General features: G+C 38.4%; 1 protein-coding gene across 1 annotated transcript; it reads right to left on the bottom strand.

Moving 5' to 3' along the window:
* Positions 1–2,310: 2,310 nt before the first annotated feature.
* Positions 2,311–21,307, bottom strand: LOC139130002 (FAD-dependent oxidoreductase domain-containing protein 2-like). Its single transcript, XM_070695719.1, has 7 exons — positions 21,229–21,307; positions 8,238–8,918; positions 7,592–7,840; positions 7,063–7,308; positions 6,496–6,685; positions 5,437–5,623; positions 2,311–2,815 (listed from the first exon to the last, which is right to left on the bottom strand). The coding sequence occupies exons 1-7, from the start codon at positions 21,233–21,235 to the stop codon at positions 2,639–2,641; spliced, it is 1,737 nt and encodes a 578-aa protein (XP_070551820.1). The 5' UTR covers positions 21,236–21,307; the 3' UTR covers positions 2,311–2,638.
* Positions 21,308–22,176: the final 869 nt, after the last annotated feature.

The following is a 22,176-nucleotide window of genomic DNA, read 5'->3' as shown; positions in this document are numbered from 1 at the left end:
AGACGTTAGTGCCCCCCTTTGGTAGCGTTCATGTAATTTTGTAGATTTACAACATTCGCTGACTCCGGTTTTACTTACAGCCCTCCAACATTAGAATACCAGCATTTTCTGACAAGACACGCTGCCAAGTGATTGACGATAGCATCGTGACGTTACAGCGATTATTTTGCTAACGTGATAAATGATAGCAGGATAAAAATTGCAATACACTTATCATTGTTTATTATTTCTACTCTTTATTTCATTGAAAAGATCTCATCGCTTGTGCTCCATTTTCATAAAAAAATATCCAGGAGGATCTTCTATCATATTTTAAAGTGCATCTTTGAATCAAGGCTTATGCCACAAAATATTTGGCATGAATCACAGGGGCAAAAGTTATGAAATAGCCCCAAGGTTTAGAAATTATCTAAGTCCATAAACTCTCGGGGTTCTATGCTTTGCCTTGCGAGTAATACCATGAAGACATAAGTGTCAGTCATTTTGAACTAAATTAACTGACATATACATGTATGTAGCCATTATATGGTACAATCAAATAATAGACCAATGAATGGTCAGTGGAGTGGTTGTTTGTTGGATAGTCAACCAGTCTGAAAGGAGGGTACTTTATTTGCATGCATAATTAGGGATTTAGTTCAAATTCGAACAGCGCCCTCTAGCCAGTGAGTGACGGTTATGGCATTTTTCGCCAGAATTTTATCCGCAGATATCTCAGCCTTCGTTTAGTATCCGTCCTGTTTCCAGTTAGCGGCTGAATTGTACTCTTAGTTAGTGTTCGCCGATGATTTTTTATGGGGTTTTATCTATTCGTTTTTGCGTTACCCTTATTTTCATGGTTTTCGAGCGACCGAAAATGCCGTTCACTAAACACTGCCGCAAAAGCATATCCAAAGTCAAATTTCCATGAGAAGTAGGGAGGGGACGTATCTTGAGTAGGTCCATACGATCTGAAAAAATCTCAGTGGCTTAAGCCTCCGTTTTTGAAATAAGTCTCGTTGAAGTTGACTATGCAGCGACGTCAATGTGTTAAATCTAACATGGCGACGTACAGCGCAGCGTGAGTGTACACGTAAACTCTTTCAGCTCTTTCTCGGTCCTCACCGGCTAACTTGGCAGATTTTTTCGGTTCTGTTTATGTTTTCAATGATTGTGACGAGGAAGCAAGACTGCAAGCTTGTGTTACCTCACTGGCCAACACAATCTGCCTGGCTGGCTTCTCGGTAAAGTCGTGGACAGTGCAAATGGAAAAAAAAACACTACGGTGACAGAAGGGCTACGTTTATCACTGTCTGCGGCCGTACACGTAGTATAGTGGTAGACACCCGTCGTACTGACTAGCAGTGCTGTTTCGTTTTAAGTGATTTTTTCCGTTTTCGCATTCTAGTAGCTAGCAAGCATACAAAAACTGTAGGAAATAACATCGACTGCAAAAAATCTCCGTGGATAAATACGGCTACTCTGTATCCCGCACACGAGTACGTGAATATAGATGCGGCTAGAATGATAGCCGGTAAACAGCTGCGCGTTGGCGGCCATCCCTGCTAGCATTACCGTGCGTGCTCGAGCTAGACTGGCACATTTTATAACTCATGTAACTAGCAAAAAATTTTTTTTAAGTATTGATGGTCATAATGTGACATTAATTAAATACTTTATTTATATATAACATCAGTGACCCGAGATTATAGGAGTAAACTTTGAAAAAAATGAAAGATTAATCGTGTAACACCCGCGCCGTGTGAACTACAAGTGGTTTGTTTGGTCGCGGTAAACAGTGTGGAGTGTACGTAGCGTAACGGGTGTTCGTATATACTCATAGACCCTCGAGATCTACGTATACAGCGATATGGTAACTGCATGCCAACATTCAACACTGCCGCAAATACATGTCCATGGTCGCACGGTCATGAAATTTCACCAAATGTTGATAATAGTTAAATGAATATTTTCTGAAATTTTCGGCTTGGCTTAAGACCTCTAAGGTCATTATCGAGCTGTTTTACGAAAAAGGTGAAGTTTACTTCCGCATTTGGCGGGTCGACCTCGCCACCCACTTTGTAGCGATTTAAATAAAATCTTCTCAACTTTTGTGAGTTTACCCAAGGAAAACAGATCATTAGTATGTATGCTACAACTGTAAGCAAAAATTATAGTTCTAGCTATTGTACGTTTTGCTGCACGTCGATATTTAAAGACCACCCTTTCGCCGTATTTTATCCCTCACTGCAGTGGCGGTCAGCGTAACGAAAACGAGGCTCTCTAACACGAACTTTTATGCAAATTTCATAGGCTCCTTTCAGACTGAACTTTAGCATTTGTCATAGGACTACTAAGATAAGTTTAAAATGACCAAAACAGACACATATTTCATATCCTTACTTATATTCATCGCTCCTTAAGAACGTTATGTCAATATATAACCAATTTTGATTAACGAAGTCGACATCTTCAAGATACATTAGAAAACAAAGACCGTACTGAATTGTTAACCCCTCTGTTTGTTGTAAAATTAAACAAGTGAATTAAATCAATCCACAAAATTTCTAACTTGTATTACAATTATGGATAAATGTTTTGGGACTAGGAAGTCATTACATCAATGTACAATATCAAAGGTGATGTTACCATACCACATCTATTGAACTGCCTCAAAAACGGTTGCGCTGCGATTACTATCCCACTCTAGCTTCCTGAAGTACTCAGGAGGTATTTTAGCCGATTCGTCCTCAGTGAGGGGTTGGAAGAGACGATTTTGTATATTCTCTGAGGCCAGGAAGGAGTCAAAGAACTGTTCTCCAGGATTCAGGTTCGTCTGTAAGGATGAGCAGGAAGGAATAAACGAGATTCAAACTTGTATTATTTAAATGATTATGGATATCTCTAGTATAAATAATGCTTTCCCACAAATTAAAATTGTCCTATCATGACGCAACTTCACTGGCAGATAGGATGCTTTTTTCATCTGTAATATATTAGTTTTATGACAGTTTGCATGATAAGCACCCCCAACTTTTAGTTCAATTTGCAACATTCTTGTCATATCGAATTCCTCTTGACACAACAAGCAGCTTACATCATCAAGCTACATGGTATTTGTGATTGTTTAGCGTCTTTTCTTATCGACTTAATCTACAGATGCTAGAGTTTAAAGTGTGAGTCCTGCCACATTTTGAGACTTTTTCGTTTGACTTGGGGCATATACCATAGTTCTGGTTGTTAATGAAATTGGTATTAATAAAACAAACATTTACACACAAACTGAAGCTTATTTGAGCGGTTTTTAGACGGTTGTATTATGTTAATGCGACGAAAACACGGGAAAAGTTGCACTTTTCGATTTCCATCATGGCGACATTTTCCGGAAATTGCCGAGCTCGCCCCGTTTTGGCGCAAGTAGCTGTGACGTCACTAATAGAATGGGTGATGGTGACTTCGTGCATTGACTATGGAGATAGTGATAATTTCATGAGTGAAAGCAGTGCAACTGAGAATATCATCGTCACAGAAGATATGACAAAGCTGTTCAGAATTTACAGGCCTGCAAATTTTAACAGTCGGAACCTTAACCTAAACGAGAACAAGAGCGGAACTCTTGTTGACGGGATACCGTCGCGTCAGTGACAAGCCCATCGTGACCACAGTCAAACACACCAGTGCACTACCGTACACACAACCGCAAGCTAACAAAATATAAATATAAGTCTTGAGTTGCCATCCCACCTTATTATTACTTCTCAACACAAATTGCCTCGTTCAAAATCTGTATATAAAAATTTGAATTACACCATGACGCTTGTAGATAAATGTAGTAGAGATCAAGTTGAAAATTGTCCACCGTTCATAACCGTGACACACATCTTTCCTATCAACAGCTGGAAGTGGACCAGGCTGAAGGTCATGTTAGCATAAACACCAAAGGTAGTATTCTCGCAAATCTTCAGTTTGGCGTTATAAAACCTCACATGAACATTGGCACTTTTAAAAATATGTGACCGTAAAGACATGTCTAGCCAAATTCTCGGGAAGAGATAAATTAAAATTGACATGATGTAAATATCGGGCACACTGGCACCCGAGGCCGGGCGGCTCAGCCGGCCATTTCTGTGACGGAGTGATCAGCTACGCTTCCGCAGTTTTTTTTTTCTTGATTAAGTGTCAGCGATATAAAGCACAGTGTTCATTGTTTCATGACTGCGAAATTCTCAAAGAAGCTAAAATATTTTAGGGGAGACTTAGTCGAGCAGAAGGGAACAGATTACGACAACGCGACTGCTTCGTCAACAGTATAAACTTCTTTGCATGCTACACGTTGTGTCACTGTTACTGGCAGCGCCGTGCTGTATTATACACAACCTATCGTTCAGTCTCGCAAAGAGTCAGTCAATCACTACGTAAACTTTTTAGGAATATAAAATTAGATATTTCCTAACGTTACTAATTATATAGTCACACATGCATGAGATCTAGTACTTGTATTCATTTATTTATTTACAATCACTTTCGTAAAGCATCTGAATCGGCGATCAGTCTTGGGGGATGTAAACACGGCCATACTTCTCCGCGGCCCCCGCATCCTTGACATGTTTTGGGCAACCTGTCGCAGTCTTGCTGCTGTTCTCGCTCTTGTCCACAGTTGATGACGATACACGCGAAGCTTTCTGGTGACAATGGTCGTACTGGTACGGCATTGCGATTACATAATTGATGTAGTAGCCTAACTCCACTATCTTACCCGCCCCGTACATATGATCTGGCTTCCGAACCGTGTTTATTCTAAGTCACGGCACTCGAAAATGTGCACCGCAGAAAAAGCTTGTCTGAATGCCTCTTTTCCGACCCTTTCTTGTAATTTTGTCAAATGCGGCTAATACATCATCCTAAAATGCAATAAACTGACAATGGCTGCAGTTACTTCAGCTGCAGCCACCAAAGGCGTAACTTCTCACCATGTTGAAGCCACAGCGGTAAGCATTCGCTATGGCCGAGGTGAACATACTCACTCGTACATTCTATTAGTTACGTCATTTCCGGTGGCAATGCCCGCGAATTCCGAAACGACCCGAATGGCAGCTAACTTCAAAGTCGCACAACATATTGCATTTTAATAATATTTAACCGCGTCGTTTCATTGGGGTGATGCATTTATTTGATAAAGTAGGGGTGGCAAAAATCATATAGCATGGCTCATTTTAAGAAAAATTAACTTTGAATTTATGCGGGACATACACTTTAAACAGCCAAAGTTGTTGGGGGAATTACGTTGTTCAGGCAGGAAGAAGAAAATAAACCCACAAAGAATTAGCATGACACTCATGAAAATCATGACAATCCTATTATTTTATGTTACAGCCGTACCGAGAAATTCGTATGCAAATTATCACAAGCAATATCGGTTAACAAAAGAGCACAAAGATGATTGTACGCCACACTTACATGTTTGTTGATGAAGTTCTTGATGGCATTCCTGTTCTTGTTGGCGTTGCCACCGGGAAAGTCATCGGTGTCAAAACGTTGAACCAGACTTTCTGAACCAGTAATGTCGTCTATCAGCTTTCCGTTATGATAGTAACTGACAGATGGTCTCAAAGAAGCTTTCCAAAACTGATCTCCAAGGTATGACCTAGGGAAAAACAGCAAAACATTAATGAAAAAGGGTTTTTCTTGTATTACAGAATAAATTGACGCTACTTGTTATCCTGATCTATTTCGCCTGCTCATGTCCGATTGATATATTAAGCATTCACACCAAGTAGCATTATAGTAGAGTTCAGAAATAACAGTCACGTCGTTTCTGATGAAGAGTGATTTAAAAAACAATCGACTTCATTCTAAGAAAGAAGGTACAGCGAAAAGATGCAATTGCCATGCAGATTTTATTTAACGCTTGTTTCTGAAATATCTGAACTGTGTTATCTAACACTAATCCATTATAAAAAATATCAACTTTAAGTCGTCAGAGTTTCATAGTCTACTAAATGTTTGCATTTTTGAGAGGAGAGGTTGCAGATCAAATCCCAAAAAGTTTGTTTGTCATGTGTGAGCTTTCACACACCAAGATCTTTCGATGTTGATGAATGGCGCTGCTGTTGGTGCTGCAATGATGTTATGGTTTACATTCGTAAAAAGCGCCTGATCAACAGAAAGCTTCCAATCCTTGAACAATAGGGAACATACGTGGACTACCCTACCCATAACTTTTCAGCTTCCAAATTTCGAATCAGCATTTATGTTTTTTGCGTTGCTTAAGACACTTTATATAGTCTCGTAACCTTTATCCCATCTCAAATGTTACTACACTCTTCTTCCCGTTTTTAATATATGCTATACCACACAGGGGATCAGTCTTTGCTTTCGTTGCTAAATTTTCCAAAATATTATTTTGAACTTCCACTGTGATGTTGGCAACGTTATAGCCGCAACCTGTAGAACGAGGTTGGTAAATCTATTTTGCTAAAGACTTTCAAGAATATATATTGATATCGACTGCCTTACCCATCGGTAGCATACTTGAGAACCACGGTGAAGATGTGCTTGGCGTTCTTAAACCACGTTTGCTCCTTGGCGTGTGCTATTGGAAGATCGCAGTAGTAAATAACCTTTTCACGAGAGTCATCGGGAACTACGATCACATCACCCATAAATGTGTTTAAGTGGTACATACTTGCTTCAACACTGGTACGTTCTATGGGTCGGAATGTAAGACCAAAATACATAATGAACATCTGCCATCATCTGTAAAGTACAGTTTAATAGGACAGCAATAACCACACTAAACCTGGAATGTTGTCGCCATTTCTCGCTGTGATTCGTCAAACGACTTTCTTTCCCCTCTCATTCATGCCCTATGATAGATATGACAACTAGATTAATAGTCAGCTGTACAAAGTCAATGAAAATAAGTGATGAAAAATGCTGGGTTAGTAATGGGTATAGGAATGCAGTGTGGCTGCATTTATACGGCGACCTGCAAAAACCCATAGCTCAGTAACAAGGAACCAAAAAGAATAATAAGCATTACCATGTAGCGAAAACAACGATTCCAATGACCAAGTGACGTACCTACAATCAGATCAGCTACCGGGGACACATCACAAGAGAGTAGTCTGCAAGGGTAGAGGACATTGTGATATCTTTCCTCCATCATGTGATGCATAGTCTGTATGTTGTATCTGAAACCGTGGATGAATCCAGATGCTGTTTGACGATCGTTAGCCTGCATCGAAGTTCCTATAAAGAAGAGGTTTTCTACGTTGTCCGACTCCCAGTTCGTCTTCAGGACAGCAAATACTCCCCCTTTCTTTGTAGCTGTAATGTTAACCAGTAAAACTTGAATATTGGCACGTAATAAGGATTGATAATGATTGCTAACTGCTCGAAATTTCCACTTCAGTAGACTCGGTTACCGTGAATGCGTAATTTGACATTAACAGACCACTTTAAGTCAATATCGAATTTAGGCTCTTTAGCCTCAATGTAAGAGGAATCAAGCTCATCGCATGGCCCAATCCATGTAAGGCATACGTTTTGGTACATTGAGTTTTACATATTTAACTACAGTTTAAAGTAAACACAAAAGAAGTTGACTTACCCGGTCTGCAATTTTCTGCAAAGAGCGAGGTGTCTACATAGTTCCAACCAGCACAGACGATAACATAATCATATGGCTTTGTGTCTGTGAAGTACCCTACTTTTTCCCAGTGTAGAACTAAGTCCCGGAAGTCAACAGCGATCTGATCGTCCTGCTTTGACAGTTTCACAGCCTCGATACCAAGGTAGGAGTGAAGAGATTTCAGTTGGTACATGTCTAACACTGTGTTGTTAATGGCGCGCAGATCACCTATGCAATAGGAAAATATAAAATTAACAGTTCATTGGACAAAGACGGTGTTCCAAGAGAGCATTCTAAAAAATAACCCTTTCATAGGAAATTATGCAGGTCCTTAATGTGTTCCGTTAAGAACAATGCATCGCAAAGGTCGTCTTTTCAAAACTGGCAGTGCCACAGACACATGAACGTATTCACTTAAGAGAGCTCTCTAAAATTGGTGCTAGTAATTAGGTCAATTTAATCCTTCTTTTGAATCTATCCGATTACAACTCGGCGACTACGAACATAAACAAAAGGCGTGTTAAATGGTCACAGGGCAAATTGCAGACCTTCATTTCGATAATGTTCTTTAAGTTATATCAACCATAAGTTGGACGACAGAAACAAATTTAGTGAAATTACTTACCCAAAAAATGTGTGTTCCATGCATGTTTTAGTGCTCTTCCTGCGCAGATATGGATGATGGCTGCATGAGGTGCTAGATGATTGGCCACTTCAAAGGCGGAGTTTCCCCGACCAATTATTGCAACTAGCTTCCCATCATATTTTCTGGTGTCGATCTCGTGCTTGGAATAGGTATCAGCCAGTTCAATGCCAGGGATATCAGGAATTCGTTCGGACACCGCACCGGTTGCCATTATCAAAACCTTGCAGCTGTATTCTCTGCCATCGTTAGCCTTGAGATAAAACAGCTTCTTGGCAGTGCCAGGCCTATCCTCTTTACTGATGTTGACCACGCGAGTGTTGTACCTGACTTTGATTTCCAACTTGATGGCGAAGTCGTTCAAGTACCTAACTAGGTCGTCTGCATTCGGGAACAGATCGGTAGAGTACTTAGTGAAGAGTAGTGATTGATCATCAGCAATCAGCGAGTTCCAGTCGTGTCTCATGTTGTACTCGAATTCTGGGAAGGGATTAAACCTCTTATTGATAGAATGGAGAACACGATGGCGAGGATGGTGCGCAAAGAATTGACCGGCTTTATTGGCTGCCTCCAGGATGACATAGTCACGCTGGGCCCTGTTCATAAAGTGTCCCATTTGAAGACCGGCTGGACCTGCTCCAACAATAATGGTTTCATGGTGATCTAAAACAAAGACAAAAACAATCAGTTAGTCGGTATCACAGGTGCTCAATGTTCTCAAGATGTGGTGATTCTGAAAAAAAGAGGAACAAGCTTGGATTATGCTTACAATAGATAAAAGATCAAGGAAATTTTTCCTATGTGGTAAACCCTGCTAACACTGCGTTGGTGTGTAATTAATGGAGGTCATACTTCTGGCATTTGAATAAAAATCTCAAAGGTCCAACATTCTGTCCCGTATACTACTAATATCACTTCCCATGCAATAAAATATCATCTTAATATTGTTCTTGTAACCTCCATAAATGTGATTATCTCCATAAATGTTATATTAACCATAATTGTAATAAAATGCACTCATAAATGTAATATCGCCAATAAATGTAACAAAAAAACAACCATAAATATAATAAAAAACACCTATCACAATTGTAATAAATGGTAACCATAAATGTAATTTTAAAAATCACCCATAAATGTAATACTTGTCAACCATATAAATGTAATGAATCTATTTTGTTGTTGTAATCGAAGAATTAGTCCTTAAATATTTATGTATGCAATAAAGGAAAGCAACTCCAGACATTGTTCTTATCTTAGTTGTTTGCATTTAACGTGTTTTGTGTATCTTGAAAGTGTATTTTACGTTTCGCTGTTTTGTGTATAGAACTGACCGGCCACGGCTAGACACAGCTGTAATCTGCGTGTCAGCGCAATCTCTTCTCCAGAGTGGAGGAGACTGTATAACACTACGAGCCTCTAACGCCGTTTTTGCCGTACTTTCTTCATCAGTCGCCTCAAATTCGTCTTCCTTGGATAAATTGTCTAAATAATGGAGATATTGTCTGTATTCCTATATTGTACCACCTTTAGTTTGTACATTCACTGGGGATGCTAGGATGTCTAATTTTGTTCTACTGTGTTCAAGGTAGTGTTCGTATTGTTTTTACTGGATTGAAATATAGATATGTTCTCGTCACCCTATTTTGTGTCGTAAGTTTCTGTTATAAGGTTGTATGTTACTGTGCTGTTTGTTCTTTGTCGTCTGACATAAACTTTGTGTGGTATATCAGGTTGACGAGTTATTTTGACGCTTCCTTATTATGCAATTTTTATTGTCTAGAAGTGCTTTTTCACTTCCATTCTCTAACGGTTTGTTCGGTACCTCACCGTTTTCTGATAGTATTCTCAGTGTATTCAATTTTGTGTTTCGGAAAGGAGACCTAATGTTAGGAACGTATGCGATAATATTACGCTAGTCTTATTAAAGTTATTATTTACTAAGGGCATTGATAAACAAATGATCATATATAAAATATCAAGTTTATTACATTTATGGTCAAGTTTTATTACATTTATGGTTGATTTGTTTATTACATTTGTGGTTGCGGGTTGTTACATTAATGGTTGGCTGGTTTGGCAGATCGGTTTCAGAGCTGTGGCAGTACAAAGGAGATCAAATGCAGGTCTGCACAAAATATTTGGAGCTGTCATATGTCTGCTGCAGATAAAAGTATCTCTGAAAGACGAAATTAAGCTTTGTTGAGCTCTTGGCAGGTCGATCAGTAGCCATCGTGTAGCTTAAAAATCATTTTAGGGAAAACATGTTGACACTATATGTATCTCTACATGTATCACAGCCAATGGCGGCTCAAAAACAGATCACTGGCAGCCAAAAATGAGCAGAGGTAGCTGATGAGCTCATAAATTTAAGTTTCGCGTTCAAAGATTCTGAAAGTGCACTACGGTTATTTTTCGATCCACATGGTTATATATGTATTTAATTCATTCACTCCATTTATAAATGGAATTTCGGAACGTAGATTGTGCGATTTCGGGTCTAAACGTCGATCGTTCCTACGATCATACGACGTATACAGACAAAGTACAAGAAAGCCCATGCAACCGTGCTTCGATGAGAATTAAGTTTGCATCGCCGCTGCCAACCCTAAACGTTTTTGTAAGGGTGCTTTTCTCAGAATCACTGTATATTCATGTCAGTGTTTTGAAAAGTTTACGCTGTTTAACCTTCTTAAATTAGTTCAGAACAAACAATTGTTTCACTGCTTATGACAGGTCCGGACATCAGTGTACAGACATCGTGTGTTAAGTCGCCGTACCATGCAAGGACCTGAACTGAGGACTGCGGTCAATCATTATGCATGATGACGTCATTTATCATGTCATAGTTGTCCGCGATTGGTCAGATTCGCTAAACGACCAAGGTAACGCAGGTAAAATTGCTGGTGGCAAAGTCTAATAGGAAGAATCAAACGGTTTGAAATCCATGTCTACCAGCTTCCGGGATACTCTGTTATGTTTCTTAGCTAAACTTTGGCTGAAATTTCGCGGAAAATAGTATCGATGTTTGATAGATGGTCTGTCGATCGATCGATCAATCGACCGATAGATAAATTAATGGGCAGATCCATCGATAGAACCAAGGATCTATCAATTAGATAGAAAGGTCGATCGATTCGATAAATTGGTCAATAGATAGATAGATAGATAGATAGATAGATAGATAGATAGATAGATAGATAGATAGATAGATAGGTAGATAGATAGATAGATAGATTTGTTATAGTATTGTCTCGTACTCAATTCCTTTTTTTTCTATTTATTTTTTTCCGTTTAGCGTAAATTGTTGCAAATTTCTGCCGCAAATCAATAATGTTTCGACTGTTTTCATGGTAGCACGAACGACTAAGTTGATCTAAATGTTGTTAAACTACTGTGATTTGTTCGGGAAGTTGTTTCTAGTCTTGGTATTGTAGCTATAAAGTTTTGTTCTAGTTTGGTAAAATTCAAATAGATAGTATAACTACTGATGAGACAAAGGCAGGGGAATGAGCGGCTGTTGGTTTACACAGAGAACCCTACCGAGAAGAAAACCATCATGTGTATGTACCGGCTACAATTCAGGCAGAATGTATGGTTGTAATAGCAAGATGAGAAACAACTTTCCAAACCCATTCCAGTAGTGTAGCAACATTTAGATCAAGTTAGTCGTTCGTGCTGCAACAAAAGTTATACAGGCAAGTCGTGGGAATATTTTACTTCGCATATGATGTGATTATCACAAAACATTTTTAACAAAGTAATCGAACCAGCTACAAAACGGAAGACTTTTTTTCCTTTGGGACTGTTTTTGGCTCTAACAGACCAATTGCAATACCGCGATGACCGGCAGCCAACATCGCTAATTTCGCACACATATTGATACGTCAGCCATAGAAGTAACTGTGTATTAGTGATTAACCAAAGATAATTATTTATTCGTACAATTGACGATTTTTCATGTTATTGAAAATCCCCATTGGGTGTATCAGAAAAAGGTAAGCATATCAGTGATTAATATGTAGGAACCTAATATAAATGTATTAGTGAACTCTGGCAAGGTCAAGAAATTTGTTTCTCATCCTAGACATATTGCAAAAATGATGCGGTGACGCGGGGTTTATTTTCCTTCTCAATTTTTTTTTATTCTTCAACTAACAAGAACGCGCAAAAAACTTGAAAACGTTGCTTTAATATTTTTGTATAGCAACAGTTCTGCGGTTTGACTTTTAGTGCAGCAATGCAGTTTTGTCAGCTTAATATAACAGTGATACATGTGTACAGTTCTGAGTGGAATGTTAGTGTCAGTAATTTGTTTGTTATGCACTATCGTCGCGTATTTTTGCGTTTTTTAAATTTCATTTCGTCATGAGCAGAAAAGAAAGGTCGGCGTGGCGGGTCTGAATTTACACGCGCGAGGATGAGAAACAAACTTTTTACTTTTCTTCGCCTAATCGTGATCTTTTTTCTATCAGCACTATATCATTTGCGACTACTCAATAATTTTGCTATGTCTTCGTAATCCTACATCAAATAAGATGTGACTTGACGTGAATCACGACAGAAAGGATGAAGAGGAAAGAAAAAGCAATATGTCTACAAAATCTGTTGACTTGGCTTGCTTACAGGATTAACTTGCAAAATTAATACATTTTGATTATGAGGAATTCAATGGGACAATGAGTCCAGACTTAGCTGTAATTCAGTCCCAGAAGGAGAGTTACATTGTAAAGACTTATCGTTATTTTGAATATCCAGACGTTGTAAGTAGCCAAATTTTATAATCGGTCATGTTGAAAACTTTTTTCCAAGTCCTCCCGACTTAAAAAGTGTGTCGATAAAGACACTCACATGTGTGTTGTATCTTGAATTCATCCCGCAGGAATACTTATTAATTAGTTCGCATTTCCCAAATTGATGAAATTCGATTCGCGATGTATGAGTCATATCACAAAAACAGTATATTCCAAGTATAAGGTGTAACTGATTGATTATGAAAAAAGCGAAAGATACAACACTCATTTATATTCGGTTAATTCCATTTAAATACTCTATCGGTCGATTAACAATTTATTTGTTGACTTGATGCATTATCAGTTGATTGGAGTCTGAACTCTTTGACTTGGCTAGGTTATTGGTTGATTTGATACATAATTGGTTGATTTAATGCGTCATCGGGTGATTTTATACGTTATTGTTCACTTAGCTACATTAGGGGCTGATTAGATACATCATCTCTATATTTATCTATCTGTCGATCGATCTATCTATCCATCGAAATATATTATACATATACATACCTAGAGCTATCAATCGTTCTATTAGTCAAGCAATCGATCAATCATTCAATCGATAGAAAGATCAATCGATTGATAGATCAGTGCATCGATCGATCAATCGGTCGATCTATCGATTGATCAATGGATTGGTCGATCGATCGGGGGTAGATCTATCCCAATGAATCTATCCCCATGAATCACTTGATCCAATACATTATCAGTTGATTTGATACGTTATCGGTAAAATTTGTTGATACGTTATCGGTTACGAAAAAATACTACGTTAATGGTTCGTTACTACGTTATCGGTTCGTTACTACGCTATCGGTTTATTTACTACGCTATCGGTAAATTCTTACGACGTTATTGGGTTTGATACGTTATTGGTTTGTTACTACGTTATTTGTTGTAACAAGGCAACGCTTAAACAGCAAACAATGAGAAAATAGTTCATCACTGTCATGGACCCGGCAAAAGCCCGGACGCAATCCGGAGATACACGTCTGTGTCAACAAAGAGGGTACACGGTTAATATTAAACAGAGCTACTCACTCTACTAAGAGGATATTCATGCTGCACACAGTGATCTGGATCAAAGGTTTGAGGAAGGTCCTGGTACGTTTCTGCTCTTGTTATTATTATTGTTCAGTACTGAACTTCTACTCCCAAGCTTTTTAAACTGCCTAGCATTCAGCTGCAAAACACTAGTACTGTCTGTGTATTGTGTACTATGCATTTGTATCGTTGACAAACGAATCAGTCTGCACTCTAATTCAATCGTGAACAATTTGTCATACACAGCACGTCACCTCATCCGCGATCATTCTGCGAGAAAATTCCCTTTCTTGGAGGAAATTTTCATGTTTTATTGGTTTTTACCTAGCCGTAGCTGTGTATCAATGTACCTGGACTTTATCGTTGAAGTTTAATGTGACAAGTATTGCCGATTGCGTGCAGAAAACGGGATTTTCGTTTTAGTCCCCAACGGTTTGATTTGCTTGCCTTGCACAGCTGCTTCGAAACGAGTCACGAGTGTTGTTACATAATAACCTCGGGAGGTTTGCCACGTCAGTACGTGCAAGCTGTCAGAATGACTTTCCTACGCTGTGAGGACTGTGGTGAGCTCTCAGCTAAAGTGCGTCTATGCCAAGGAGACATGCATTTATGTACAGGCTGCAACAAAAAACGCTTCGGCGGAGGCATGATTTGATTTGATACATAATTGGTTGATTTAATGCGTCATCGGGTGATTTGATACGTTATTGTTCACTTGGCTACATTATGGGTTGATTTGATACATCATCTCTATATTTATCTCTCCGTCGATCGATCTTTCCATCCATCGAAATATATTATATATACATATATAAATCTATCAATCGTTCTATTAGTCAAGCGATCGATCAATCATTCAATCGATAGAAAGATCGATCGATTGATAGATCAGTGCATCGATCGATCAATCGGTCGATCTATCGCTTGATCAATGGATTGGTCGATCGATCGAGGATAGATCTATCCCCATGAATCTATTCCCATGAATCACTTGATCCAATACATTATCAGTTGATTTGCTCGGTAAATTTGTTGATACGTTATCGGTTACGAAAAATTACTACGTTAACGGCTCGTTACAACGCTAACGGTTCGTTACTACGTTATCGGTTTATTTACTACGTTATCGGTAAATTCTTACGACGTTATTGGGTTTGATACGTTATTGGTTTGTTACTACGTTATTTGTTGTAACAAGGCAACGCTTAAACAGCAAACAATGAGAAAATAGTTCATCACTGTCATGGACCCGGCAAAAGCCCGGACGCAATCCGGAGATACACGTCTGTGTCAACAAAGAGGGTACACGGTTAATATTAAACAGAGCTACTCACTCTACTAAGAGGATATTCATGCTGCACACAGTGATCTGGATCAAAGGTTTGAGGAAGGTCCTGGTACGTTTCTGCTCTTGTTATTATTATTGTTCAGTACTGAACTTCTACTCCCAAGCTTTTTAAACTGCCTAGCATTCAGCTGCAAAACACTAGTACTGTCTGTGTATTGTGTACTATGCATTTGTATCGTTGACAAACGAATCAGTCTGCACTCTAATTCAATCGTGAACAATTTGTCATACACAGCACGTCATAGCAGTCACATTTGCATACACAGCACGTCACCTCATCCGCGATCATTCTGCGAGAAAATTCCCTTTCTTGGAGGAAATTTTCATGTTTTATTGGTTTTTACCTCGCTGTACTGTTGTGTTTCAATGTACCTGGACTTTATCGTTGAAGTATAATGTGACAAGTATTGCCCATTGCGTGCAGAAAACGGGATTTTCGTTTTAGTCCCCAACGGTTTGATTTGCTTGCGTTGCACAGCTGCTTCGAAACGAGTCACTAGCGTTGTTACATAATTCACCTCGGGAGGTTTGCTACGTCAGTACGTGCAAGCTGTCAGAATGACTTTCCTACGCCGCGCTGTGAGGACTGAGGTGAGCTCTCAGCTAAAGTGCGTCTATGCCAAGGAGACATGCATTTATGTACAGGCTGCAACAAAAAAACGCTCGGCGGAGGCAATGGTTCAAATGGTTCAAAAAGTGATGGAGACAGAGGACAAGTAAGAACAACGAGTAGTGGTGTGATAATTAATGCGCTTTTATGCTTTTTGGTGAACAAAATGGATTCTGTCACTACTGATATGCTTGTCAAATTATGTTGTGATCATTTTGATGATGATGGTGATGATGAAGTGGAATTGGCTAAGAAGACCCTCTTCCAATTCTGCCATAATGACTTTGGACGGCTTGTAAAGCGTCAGGGTCAAAACAAACGCTATAATATTGTTATGGATGTGATCAAACTACTGCATGAACTGGACGAGGAAGACCTCCGATGCTTTGTTGCGAAAAACCTCGCAAAGTTACCTCCAGTTGACATCAACCACATAGATGTTTCTACACTAATGGCAGAACTGAAATTTATGAGGCGTGAGCTGTCGCAGTTGAGAGATAACAATGCTCTGTCTGAGGTGGGTGATTTGGTGGATGAACTGCACACTTAGCGGCAAGAAATCTGCGAGATGAAAGGCTGTCTTGGTAATATTCAGTTGCACAGTAAGTGAGGCTACCCACAATCCTCCACGATCTGTACACACGAAGATCACTCACTAAACTGAAGCAAATTTCTTCTGTACACAGAACAACTCGGTTCATATTTCAAAATTCTGGCAACATAGTTCTGATCATCATAATTTTCTGATTTCTCACTGTGAATAATGAGAAGATCAACCCCTTTTCCGCGGAGGAGATAGCAATTTTGTAATTTTGTCGACATAGATTTTTGACAGCCATAGACAATATTTTGAAGGAAACTAAGGGAATAAGTTGCATCTGTGTTGGCAAAAGAAAGGGTATTGATTTTTTTTAATGTTCGTAACAAAGGAAATTTGCATGTCTGACAGGTGATATGATGAGACCATCTTAGTTGCTGATAACTTTATCTTGACAAGTGTGCAATTTTTAGAACCTCCAAACATCAACTTTTCATTCAATTTACTCTTGAATTTTAAACATAATCAATAATTTTGGAACATAGTCTTAACAAATAATCCTGAACTTAAATTGTAAGTTAAAAATTGTTAAGAAACTGATAAAATTGAAAAAGCCTTTAGCAAAAAATGTCTGAGTGAACAAATCAAGGGGAATTGTGGGTAGCCTCACTTACAGTGCGTTGGGAGTTGAAAAACGTGACGAGATCTAACAGGTGGTGTGTCGAGGTTCCGCTGAGACATCGGTTATGAAATTAGCACCGCCCCGTAGTAATGAAGCTCGGCGTGTGAATACCAATTCATATGCTGAAGCTGTGCAGTCGCAGGTGGCTGTTGGTAACGTGACAACTAATACTTCGTTGTTGCCTTCTCGTCGAGCATCTTCTGGGAACCTGGGAAACCCGTCATCAAACCAGAAGGGAGATTTCAAATTGGTGACACGCTTGCACAAAAGTCGCCCCAACATGTACTTGGGACAGCAAAACCGGTGGAAGGATGCTCGCCAAAGGTAGTACGTCCTTATCCTCCATTTCAACCGTTTATCACAAGATTTTCTCCGACAACAACTCCCGAAGATGTTAAACGTTACATTGAAAGTCGTTGCAAGACTGAAGTAAAATGCGAATAGCTCACTACAAAATACGATACGTATAAATCTTTCGTGATTGAAACGACAGGGATTTCGCTGACGCGGTTCGTGATCCTGCTCTGTGGCCAGACGGTATTCTTGCACGTAAATTTTATTAACTATTTCCATGACCCTACGGCTTACATCCTATAACTGTCGTGGGATAAAATCGTCCATTGATGCTATCAAATCTCTCTGTGACATCCATGATATTGTTTTTCTTCAAGAACATTGGTTGACAAAAGCGTAACTTTCGTTGCTGCCTAATATTCACATGGAATTCAACGCTTGTGCTGTGTCTGCCATTGACGACACTTCTGGTTTTCGCGTCGGGCGCCCATTTGGTGGGGTTGCAATTGTGTGGCGTAAGTCATTGGGACATAATGTAAATATAAAGTATTTAGATGACACTAGGTTGTTAGGCGTTGAAATCATTACATCCTCAGCGAAATTATTCATTATTTGTGAAACTTTACTTGTTACTAGCGATCTCCGGTGTGGCTTTAAAAGAAGTCATTCCACAGATATGTGTATTTTCAAACTTAAAGAAGTTGTAGATTTTTATAAGAGACATAATAAAACCATATTTTAGTGCTTCATTGATTTTACTAATGGCATTTGACAGGGTAAATCATTGGACTTTGTTTAGAAAATTGATAAATAGGCGTATACCATTGTTTATAGTCCGTATTTTACAGTATTGTATTCAAATCAGTTATTTTTTGTATGATTGGTTTCTGCTTTGTAAAACGCATTCAGTGTTATTATTGGCGTAATCTCTCACCTATGTTCTTTGCTGTGTATGTAGACGATCTAAGTACAAAGCTACAATCAGCCTGTGTTGGATGCTGTTTGGTAAACACAGTTGTGAATCATCTATTTTATGCAGAAGACTTAGTTTTGATTTGCCCCTCGGCAAAAGCACGTGTACTAAAAAAAATAATTTACGTAAGTGAACACTTTGGGACAAGCATAATATTGTTTTTCATCCCACTAAAACGGAATGTATGGCCATATTCCCGAGGTCTTGGAAACCTAACAGAATTCCTATCGTATTTTTATGTGGAAAATCACTTAAATTTGTTAACACTAAAAAGTATCTTGGATATATTGTTTCTTCTTCGGGGGAAAGACAACGCTGATAGGCATAGGCAACTTCGATGTGTTTATGCTAGAACTAATTGGATTGCACGCAATTTTAGCTGCTGTTCACAGATTGTGAAATGTACCCTTTTTAAAAGCTTTTTATATAGTATGTTTTGTCTTAATGTTTGGTGTAACTACAGTGCTAGACAGATGTCAACTCTAAAAGTGGCTTTTCATAATGCATTGCGTATACTTTTTGATCTTAAACGAGATACGAGTATCAGTCACAATTTAGTATCAAGAAATATTTTGAATTTTGCTTCATTGCAACGAAAGTTACCATTGAACTTTTGCAAAAGATTAACAGAAAGCAAGAATTCTGTAATACACAGTTGTTCATTCTGAATTTTACTTTAATTCAACTTTCTGGCAGCATTGTAGGAATGCATTGTATTAGTATTTTCAGTAGTTTTTTTCATTCTTTTATAAATTTATTTCTCGCTGTAATGTCTACATTTTAATGTTATTCTTAGTATGGGCCGATGGCCTGAAATAAAGATAGTAATAACAATAATAATAATAGTATATGCACACACTAGCTTTGTGCAGATGTTGGATACTCAGTGTTTCAGCTTTAGGAAAGAGCAAGAAACAGTAATCGATGCAGTGGACAAAACTATTGAAGCCATCATGATGTTTTCAGATTTTGTGTTACAATGCCTGCTTGTTCTTATCAAATCCATCCTCATTCGTACTAATTTATTTATTTTCAAAATAACAGTAATGAAAAGCTATAAAATTTCAGAAATTGTGTCACCTTTAGTAATTAACATGATAGTTAATTTAGTTCACTAAACTTTTCAAATTCAACAATAAGTAGGCAATTCAATGAAAACCTTATAAATAACATCATCATCATATCCGATATTTCGACGGAAACTTTTTTTGTTTTCTACCAACGCATTTTTGAGAGGGAAAGAGTTGTCACCCAGGAGTTCCTAATGGCTTTCGATAGAAACGTCGTTTGACCATTGCTTTACAACTATGTATACGTAACATGGGGGGGTGGCAGCAGGTTGCATGTATAATATTGCAACGTTAGTAACGGGACCCTAGAAGGAAACCTGCCTTCTTGAGAATTTCTGCCGAGGGTAGTGGCCAGATTCTAGCCGATAAAAACATCGGGATGTATACATTAAAGCATCGTTGTTCGATTCGGGTTAAATACATTCACTTTATATGATTAAACGATACAGTGCTGTTACAATCCATTTAAATTTACGACCTAGCTGCCATCACTTCAATATAATAGTGGAATATATCAGTAAGGTAATCCAGTATTTGGTACTCTATAGTCAATGATAAGGAGCACTGGAACTGGTATGGACTCGAGACTTAGATGTCTCTGAATATGTTTACAGCAGCAATGTCAAAGCCAACGTCTACCGTAGAGAATAGAGAGCATTTACAGTAAGGAACTGAGTCCTTTACCATCCGCTAGGCCGCTTGAAGTCCGTAGGGGCCAGTTGTTGGTATGCCGACCATCCGACCTACACTAGCTAAATCACCCAGTGTTGCTGACTAGAGCTGAGCTCTGCACCAGTTTTCCTGGATATCTCGCTGCCATCAGCTCCGTCTTACTATGCAACTAAACTAAAACCTCAGCTAAGAGGTTTCCTCTACAGTTTGGCAAACTTTTTTTCTCACAGTAGAGAAGTGTTCATAGCTCAAGATTTTGATTATTTACCGCAAATCATAGTGCTTAATCGTAGTAAAATATTTAAACTTACGCTACGTTGATAAAAATTATCAAACCATCTGCTGTTTTGATAATGACCATGATATATTGTCCATGATTATGTTGTTTTCAACTACAATCTGAGAGTTTGCGTTTTGCGTAGTGGAGCGGGAAGAAGCTCTCGCACGCGCCGATATCTAGTCTGAAAGCATAATTAAATGTCCCATTGTATGTCAGTATGAGAGTACAATAACCCGTTGGTCGCGGTTGATTGCATTTTTGACAACAATGATATCTCAGCGTTTTTAATGTACAAGGATTTGCTACCAAGATTAATTTGCACTTGTAAGACATCGAACCACGATTTGTAACCGGGCACTTTCTTATTTAGATACAAAGTCACTAAACAAAGCATGCGAATGTGTGCTGTTTAGTAGAGATTATAAAAACGTCGCACCAATAATAAATTTGGTAAGACAGGCACTCTTGTTAGACTGTATAAGAGTTAAAGGAAACTATTGGTTTTGCATACGATTTAGACCAGAAGACGTCATTTTAGCCCTTTAATTGCTAAAAGCATAAATATGTACTAAATGTCCTCAAAAATTAAGTGTACTATAGAAATCCGGCATTCAATCTCAGACATTAAAATAAAGTAAGTTGAAATAAGAAATATATAAAAGTCGATCTTACTCATCATTGTTTCCAGGTGATGATCAGGACACCTCACAGTAGTTCAACGATGACCAAATCGAACAGCTTCAGTTGATGCAATTATGACTTACTTTAACTTATATATTATCCGTGAAATGTACTGGACTATCGTCAATGTGAATCAGGGCACATTGAGCACGTGCTCTAGACATATCACAGCCGGTCAGGCCTGCTTACTGACAAACGTGATGAAGAGATCTTTGTCTATGCGATTGGTTAAATTCCTGTTTCAAGCTGACATCACGTGTTCTGACAGTTTTCTTGATTAATTTGACATGCCTTATTCAATTTGTTATCTAAAACAATAACTGAAAACAACACAAACAAATAGTCTGTAAAAGTCTTTTTGACTAATTTAGTCTATTATAGCCCTGATTGCAAAATATCTATCGAAATCAATCGAATTTAACTGTAAAGAATGAATCATTTATATACTGAGGAAAACTCAATATCGCCTAGTATTATCAATCTTGCCCTGTAGATTTTCTTTTTTAAATATATGTCATTGGAATAAAATTTGCTCCGTTAGTATTTAAGATGGGAAACATTTTCAGAATATCTTTTTCGAGTTTTTTTTTTGTTTTTTTGTTCGTTTTTTACTCATTTTTTGAAATTGATAACAATGGAGAATATATAAAGAGTTTTTGACAGGTACTTGAAGCAGGTCCAAGGCTGCAAATAGCGGTAAAACCTCATTCCTGCAATGACCAGTTTCTCCATACCACAAAGACAATGTGAGATCGGCTCTATAGCAATCGACTGAGAATAATCGTGAAAAGAAAAACTCATAAGCGGGCAAAAGAGTGTTGTACAGGTGATTGCAGGAAGAGTTTTGCAGTAGCAGCAACCAAAGGAAATATCTCATTTGACAAGGGATGTTTGTACGATTGCGAAATTTAATTATCGTCTCACGTAATATTTATATCG

The sequence above is a fragment of the Ptychodera flava genome, chromosome 3 (assembly GCF_041260155.1).
Source record: "Ptychodera flava strain L36383 chromosome 3, AS_Pfla_20210202, whole genome shotgun sequence".
Lineage (NCBI taxonomy): Eukaryota > Metazoa > Hemichordata > Enteropneusta > Ptychoderidae > Ptychodera > Ptychodera flava.
This window is presented reverse-complemented; position numbering and strand designations above follow the sequence as displayed.